We start from the raw sequence: 7859 nt of genomic DNA, 5'->3' as shown, positions 1-7859 counted from the left end.
CATAATTAATGGTGTTCATATATAACTACTACTAAAAATATAAGCCCCAAGGGTTAGCTCAGTAGGTCAAAATTAGTGCCTCATCGTTCGGGAGGTCACAGGGTCCATTCTGCCCGAAGCCCTTGGGGTTAGGCCTTGCTAGTGGACCATGGGGCTAGATTCCCTTTGGGGTTGATCAGCTCAGATTTTTCTGTGGACGTAACGACCACCTGTTGACCATGGTGTTCGTGAACCACAACAAAAAACAAAAAACTACTACTAAAAATATTAATATTCCATACAAATTAAATCTCTACCAATTATTTAATAATTATTGATAATTAAATTAAAGTTCTAAAAACATATTCCAAAATAAACACATATTAACATAATTAATAATATTAATTATTATTAATACATATCAATAGTAATAAACAATAAATTATTAAGAGTTTATTTTTATATTAAATTTTGAAAACAACAAAAATATTCATTTCTAATTTAAAAAATATAATATTTTCCATTTAAAAAACAAACAAACATATTGTACTATGAGTTGGATATTAAAAATAAATTAAAACAAAACACACAAATATTTCAAACATGAGTATTATTCTTCAGCACTTTAACATATGAAATATTATATTAATGTTAGGTAACTACCCATAAACCCACACACCACATAGATACCTTAAACATATACATTCATTTTTTTTTTCCGTGGAAAATAGAGTTCGTAATTTCTATTAAAAAGTTGATAATAGATATTACATGTTGTAGATGCCGAGGCATATGCTGTAGAGTGGCATGAGCCACGTTACAAAAAAAAGCTAGATATTAACATCCTGAGATGTCCAAAGGTGAATACAGGAGATGTATGTCACCAGAAGATACATAGTCCCCAAAAATCTCAAATTAGAAACCCGATGCCTTACAGAAATATGTACTTCCATATGTCCAACAAAATATATACCCGAATAATGAAAATTTTCTGCTATACAAAAAGAAAAACTCCCAAATAGCAGCAGCAAAACTAGAGAGGGGGAGGGCCCCCCATCAGCAGGCCGTCAATGTAAGGGCGATGATAGAATCTGTGCATCCCTGCTGGTGAGTACTCTTCGATCAGCCAGTCTCCTAGAGGGCGATCTGCCGCCTCTTTCGAAAGCTGGTCAGCAAGCGCATTTCTTTCCCTGTAGATATGAGAAACAGTGATCTGGTCAAAATGTGTTTTTAGAAAAACAATTTCTTCCAAGATATGTTTCAAAGAATATGCATGACAAATAGATTTATTGTTTGTCCAATCGATCACAATCTTTGAGTCCCCAAATATTTGAATTTGTCTGCAATGTTTAGTAAGGGCAAAATAAAGAAGATGTCTCAAGGAGATAAGCTCCGCAAAGTTGTTGGAGCCAGTCCCCAGACCCAGTCTCAGAAAGTAATAATGAGTATCAGATAAGAATAAAGCAATCCCCCCACCACAACCTTGAGGCGGAGCTGCCCCATCGAAATATGCCCAAGGCATATCCTTATTAATATGTTCAGGCTTAATATTTCTTGGACGAGGAGGTTTGCTCTCAAAAGGAATTTCATTGTAGGCAGCACATATGGATGCCGAGAGTAGCTGACAGTTGACTCTGCGGTTCTCAAAAATAATTGCATTTCTGTTCTGCCATATGTAACCCGAAATCACTGCTGGAAGGTTTAAGGCCTTTTCGGAGGCAACCGCACCCCACCAATTTGACCAAGCAGACGGTATGTCCTCTCCATGCCAAATCGTTCTGATATTCAGTACCTGTGTGACCTGTTGCCAGATCCCCTTAGTAGTCTCACAGTGGAGGAAGAGGTGGTTCGATGATTCCTCATTACTTTGGCATAGGACGCACCAAGATGGTCCTGCTATAGCCCGTTTCTTAAGGGTATCCCCCGTAGGTAATTTATTTGCAAGTATGTTCCACATGAGAAGCCTGCATCGGGGCTGAGCTTGGAGCTTCCAAACAATTTTCCACCAGCTTAGTAGATTTGCAGGTTGTCTGGCTTCCATCAGCCTGAGGTAGCCCAGTTTTGGTGAGTATGTCCCAGATTTAGCAGGGGCCCAACTGAGCTGATCTTCTTCCTCCCGGAGTTTGATATGTGTTTCAATAAGAGCCCGAATGTATCCATTCCACTGTTCTGTCCATGCCTCCGGTATCTGCCAGTGCCCGTCGCTAATCCATGCTTGAGTAAAAATGGTGGAACGCTCAGGATCCCCGATCTGTGCTAAGAATTTGATGCCTCTGTGATTGAGGTGTTGAATTAGTCCTCCAGGCAGTATGTGAGCGTTCCCCGATCCAGGCCATGGGTCAAGTCCAATGCGAACCTGTGCACCATTGCCCACCCTCCAAAGAAGATTATCTCTTATTAGGGGCATCGCCTTAAGAGTGGCACGCCAGATCGCTGAAATACCTTGATGGTTCCATGAAGGTCTGCGAAGCCATTCCGTGAAGCTGGATGGCCATATGTATTTATGATGAATAACATCAGCCCATAGGCTGTCCATCTTAGTGAGGGACCAGCCCTGTTTAGCTGTGAGAGCTTGTGCAAATTCCTGTAGGGACTTTATACCCCATCCACCCCATTGCTTTGGCAATGCAATGGTAGACCATCTGGTCCAAGCAAAGATCCTCCCTTTTTTGTTGCCATTCCATAGGAAGCGGGAACATATTTGTTGGATCTTGTTCAAAATGCCTTTAGGGATCCAAGTCAGAGACATCCAATAAACAGGGGTGGCCTCCAGGACAGTCTTGATCAGTAGGAGTCTACCAGCTTTTGACAAAAAGCGATGCTGCCAACCTGTAATCCTTCTTTCAATTTTATTAATAAGCCAAGACCAGTGAGTAATTTTATAACCATCCGGCCTTAATCTAAAGCCCAGATATTTGATGCCATCCATCAACTGGCATTCTATGAAGGGGAAAAACTGTCCAGCTAGTAGTGCTTCCTGCTGTGAGCAATGCATCATGGACCTGGTGGACTTCTGCTCGTTTATTTCCATGCCCGTGGCTTTACAAAAAAGGAGTAGGATATCATTAAGGGCGACAGTGTCTCTGATACTTCCATTAAGGAATATTAATATATCATCCACAAATAATAGGTGGGTCAGGGCAAACTGCTCCGTAATTTTGAGACCACAGATGTCACCAGTCCTTCTTGCATCCGCAATAAGCCTGCTCAGACCTTCCATTACAATGAGAAAGAGTAGTGGGGATAAAGGGCATCCTTGCCTGATCCCCCTGGAGATATTGAAACGTTCCGAAGCCGCACCATTGATTAATATAGCAAAAGAAACCGAAGTAACACAGCCCATGATCCAATTAATGAGAATATGAGGAAATCCTAAGTGAGTAAGAATCATCTTCAGATATAACCAATTAACTTTGTCAAAGGCCTTGGCAAGGTCAATTTTTAAGGAAATGCCTTTCAGATTCTTCAGCTTAATAGAGTGTAGTGCTTCTTGTGCAGTGCCAATAGCCTCTTAAATATGACGGTTCCGGAGGAAGGCAAATTGTTCTGCTGAGATATGCGAGGATAGAATTGGCTTAATACGGTTTGCAATGATTTTGGCTATGATTTTATAGAGACAGTTGCAGAGGGAAATAGGCCGAAAGTCATTGAAAGATGAGGGGTCATCAGATTTGGGGATCAAGGCTATGAAGGTCTGGTTCATCGGAGGGTGAATGTGGCCCGTGATCCTGCTTTCCTCCACCACCGCCAAAAGGTCATCCTTCATCAGCTCATAAAAATCCAGGTAGAATTCCACTGGCCATCCGTCTGGTCCTGGACTCTTATCCTTTTTGAACCATTTAAGCGTGCTTTCAAGCTCTTGTTCACTGACCGGCTGGCTGAGATCCTCAATGTCCTCCGGCAACACAAACCTCGGAAACTTTCCTGCAAGTCTGATAATCTCTGGCAGGTTTACAGTATTTGGGGCCGAATAGAGACCCTTGAAGTGAGTGATCCCCAGTCTAGCCAGCTGTTGATGTGTGGTCGCCCAACCATCAGGCTCCATTGGAAGCTGCCAAATGGTGTTAGAGGCCTTTCTGCCATTGGCAATATTGTGAAAAATTTTGTATTATTGTCCCCTGCTTTAAGCCAGATGGCCCGGCTCTTTAGACGCCAGAGTTCTTCTCTCTCATTCAAGATCTTCATTTTTTGCTCAATCAGTTGGCAAAGTTCAACTTTTGTTGCATCCGTTTGATAACCTGTTCCCCTTTCATCAGTCAATTGGGCAATTCTGTCTTCCTTGTCCTTCAGGATCTGGTCATCTCTGCTTCGATTCAGTCGAGCCCAGGTTTCAGACACTTTGTTGAGCTTTTTAAGCCTGTCACAGAAGTCCGCGGCTTTCCTCCTATCTCTCAACTGGGGCTGTGAAGCCCAGAAGTCCGTGACCATCTTGATGTATTCTGGGTCTTGTAGGTGGCCTGCGAAAAATTTATAGGGGGAACGCGGCTTTGGTGTGTTGCCACTTATCTGAAGAAGGATGGGATGATGATCAGATGGACCCCCATTGCTGACCCACTGTCTGTATATAGGAAACATCTGTATCAAGGCCTCATGCATCATAAATCTGTCCAGCCTCCTTCCTAGAGCAGCCTCTCCAGTACGCTGATTGTGCCAGGTAGGAAGCTTTTTATTCATGGGGATGTCCACTAGATGATGGGCATCGAGTAGCATAGACATTTGATCCGCAATGGGATCCCCTTGCATTGAAAGGCCCCAAGTCTCTCTAGGTCCCAGCGAGAAATTAAAATCACCCCCGATTATAGTGTTTTGGGTAATATGACCTTCTGAAAGGAAATTTTGCCAAAAGATGAGCCTGTTCTGATTGGGTCCATAGATGTTGATTATTCTGATGGGTAATCCCAATTCCCCCATAGTGATGTCCATGCCAAGGAATCCACTGCCTCCCCAAACCAAAAGGGGTCTATGAATTCTAGGATTAATACCAATGAGTAGACCACCTGATCTACCACAGGCGTCCAGCCCATGAAGGAGCCAGCCAGGGAGCATAGAGGAAAGACATTGAACCGCCAGTTCAGAGGAGCATAGGGTTTCCTGAAGAAAAATGATATCACATTTGGATTCAAGTACCAGTCTCTTGAGAGCCACACGTTTTTTAGGGTTGGCTAGACCCCTGCAGTTAAAAGAGAGGCAAATCATGGGGTCACCCAGGTCAGGGGCTCATTCGCTCTAAGTGCCCTTTCAATAGTGATCTGTCGACCCGAAGCAACATCTGCCACCGCAGATAATTTTGTAGAAGAGATGAGGGATGGTCAGCCTCGCTTTTGTTTACGGTGACGACCGGGGGAGGAGCCCAGGCCCAGAAATTTGGGCCGAGTCCTGGATCTCAATAGATAATGGTGCCCACCAGAAACCATCGGGGAAGGAGGGGAGTCGGGGTCACCAGGCTCCGGGTTATGGGAAGGGGGGGTAGTCGAGAAAGTAGGGGGGGGTGGGGCGATGGGACAGTGGATGGTGGGTAGGGAGACAATCTCAGAAAAGGAAGTTCTGAAAGCAGAGTGCATTATGGATTGCAATTCTTCAGAAATTAAAGGATGACAAACAGGAATGGAGTTATAACCCTCATGTGAAGATGCCGTCTCCATCGGCTTCGCAGCGGCTTCTGCTGTCTTTGATCTGGTACGCGGCGGCTCAGTTGAAGGCATAGCAAATTTCCTGGAGTTCCTCTTCTTCCCCCCGTCGCCCGGCACCTTGGTTGGCGTCTCCTGCTGCGTCGGGCCACCCTCCTTAGTATTGGCATCAGCCTTTTGATTAACAGGAGGCTGATGTCTGGGTCCTTGCATGCTCTCCTTGACCTCCCCTATAACCAATGGGCAGTCCTTATAGAGATGTCCGGTTTTGTGGCATCTGCGACAACGGAAGGGTACTCCTTCATAATCCAGAATCTGCTTCCGGGTGACATGGTTGTGATAGAGTTCGATTATCTCCTCCAGTCCCGGTCTAGTATCCAAGTGAACCAAAATTCGGGCCATGGATCTTTTGCCCGTCTTCTCATATGAGTGATCATGTTCCAGGTAAGTGCCGAGGGTGTCCCCAATCCGTTTGAATGCGTATGGGCTCCAGAATTGCCATGGCAAGCCAGGTAAACGCACCCAGATGGGGCCTGCCCCCAGTTGTTCGCGTTCAGGATCAAATAAGGGATCCCAGCGTTTAAGCATAACGGGCACAAGCTCAATGTGCCAATATTGTCCCAGTATCCAGTCTGCGTATTGATGGCAACAGAAATGCAAGGCGAACCAACCTCTGGTAAGAACCATCACCTCTGGTAATTCCTTTAGTAACGGTCCCCATATCTCCTCCACCCACATCTTAAGTCTCTCCGCCGTATAAGTGCGCCCTCGAACACGGCCTACAAGGACCTTTCGCGCAGCATCCATAATATCAGGCAGCGGAGCTTCAGGCCCGAAGTTTACCCTGAAACCAGAATTATTAGCTCTTAAGCATCTACCTTTTGTTACCTTCTCCGTGCGTTTACCAGAAAGGGTCTCTCTGAGGAGCTTGCGACACGGGTCCGAGGAGCTTTGCTGAGCAGAATGTACCGACTGAGCTGGAGATGGCGGAGTGAAGCAGCCAGAACGAATAGGGGAGCGAGGGGCCGAGGTACCGGTACCTTGCGGAATCGGGCCGGAGGCAGGGGGGGGCATTCGTTGGCCCAGCGGCATAAATGAGACCGAGAGGGAGTGAGAGCTAGATGGAGGGGGTGGGGGCGGGGGCGGAGGAAGGGGGGGCCGATAAGGTTGATGCAGAGGAGCGTCCAGTGATGGCGACGCAGGGAAACATGAACCCAGTAGCTGAAGAGTCGCCGGAGAGAGGGGCGGGCATTCAAGTGGTGCGGCGTCCGGGAGAGGATATTCCGGCCCCTTGTCTTTCCCTGTTGACAGCTGGTGCTGAGGCCGTGAGGAAGAGCCAACCGTAAACCCAAGCGCAACACTTCTCGGTATCATCGACGGTCTGGTGGTATGCGCCCAGATTTCTTGGTTTGGTATGGGGTCCTCCCCATAATCCACAAGGTCCTTCTCAATCATGTTAGCTGTCGGTGGGAGCGCTGAAGGGTTCGAGACCAGGTCCGTCGGGAGCGGGAAACGGAGGTCAGCGCCAGGAGGGTTCGAACCCGGGTCCGACGGAGACTGGTAACGGAGGTCAGCGTCTGGAGATGGCGAGCGAGGAGGGAACCGCGGGAGAGAAAGCAGAATCCGCCAAGAAACCGAGCCTAAAACCACGAGCAAAAATTTTACTGTCGGGCGACAGGTGGTCAGCACTGCCCCATGGCAGTGGCCCCAAATGTATAACCCCGGAGGGCCCGAGTGTTAGTCTCCATAGACGACGAATACGCCTGAAAACGAAACCTGCAGTTCCCGAGCTAGGGTTCCGCCCTTAAACATATACATTCATGATAAGAGATGTGAATCAATAATTATTCGTTGATTATAATAATAATAATAAAATTACGATGGTATTGAACATTAAAATTGTAATTGTTTTAATTATTAAATAAATAAAAAATAAAAAAAATTATACCCAATTATACCTTTACCTATAAATAACATGCTAAGATACGATCCTAAGTGGTGCCGTGATGTTACATTATAAATAAAATATATTACAAGAGTATCTTAAGTGCTGGCGTGATGTTACATTATAAATAAAATATATTACAAGATTTATATAAAAGTTAGGTCATCATTACTTTACGACCATTTAGGAATACAGCGATGGCATATTGTTCGTAAAAAAATAATGATAGAAAGCTGGATAAAGTAGATTGTAATTAGGAAATGTTGGAAACCTAGGCGGTTGTTGAGGGTTAATGGAAAAAAATATAA

General features: G+C 45.2%; 2 protein-coding genes across 2 annotated transcripts; both read right to left on the bottom strand.

The window, feature by feature from the left end:
- Positions 1 to 1113: 1113 nt before the first annotated feature.
- LOC149198009 (uncharacterized) lies at positions 1114 to 3322 on the bottom strand. Its single transcript, XM_089408891.1, has 2 exons — positions 1402 to 3322; positions 1114 to 1169 (listed from the first exon to the last, which is right to left on the bottom strand). Exons 1-2 carry the CDS (start codon positions 3320 to 3322, stop codon positions 1114 to 1116), a joined length of 1977 nt encoding a protein of 658 aa, XP_089265017.1.
- Positions 3323 to 3490: 168 nt separating this feature from the next.
- LOC149198008 (uncharacterized) lies at positions 3491 to 6698 on the bottom strand. Its single transcript, XM_089408890.1, has 3 exons — positions 5580 to 6698; positions 4195 to 5070; positions 3491 to 4030 (listed from the first exon to the last, which is right to left on the bottom strand). Exons 1-3 carry the CDS (start codon positions 6696 to 6698, stop codon positions 3491 to 3493), a joined length of 2535 nt encoding a protein of 844 aa, XP_089265016.1.
- Between the last annotated feature and the right edge of the window lie 1161 nt (positions 6699 to 7859).

The sequence above is a fragment of the Pinus tabuliformis genome, chromosome 2_2, assembly GCF_031772625.1.
Source record: "Pinus tabuliformis cultivar Carrire ecotype Pingquan chromosome 2_2, CPIR1, whole genome shotgun sequence".
NCBI lineage: Eukaryota > Viridiplantae > Streptophyta > Pinopsida > Pinales > Pinaceae > Pinus > Pinus tabuliformis.
The sequence above is the reverse complement of the archived record's forward strand: the minus strand, read 5'-3'. Positions and strand labels throughout refer to the sequence as shown.

Coding starts and splice junctions, on each gene's coding strand:
- LOC149198009 (XM_089408891.1), bottom strand. CDS start 3,322: ATGGGCTGTGTTACTTCGGTTTCTTTTGCTATATTAATCAATGGTGCG. Junction 1,170..1,401: donor TTATTACTTTCTGAGACTGG/GTCTGGGGACTG, acceptor TCATATCTACAG/GGAAAGAAATGCGCTTGCTG.
- LOC149198008 (XM_089408890.1), bottom strand. CDS start 6,698: ATGCCGCTGGGCCAACGAATGCCCCCCCCTGCCTCCGGCCCGATTCCG. Junction 5,071..5,579: donor AGGGTTATAACTCCATTCCT/GTTTGTCATCCT, acceptor ATTTTTCTTCAG/GAAACCCTATGCTCCTCTGA. Junction 4,031..4,194: donor ATCAAACGGATGCAACAAAA/GTTGAACTTTGC, acceptor ACCATTTGGCAG/CTTCCAATGGAGCCTGATGG.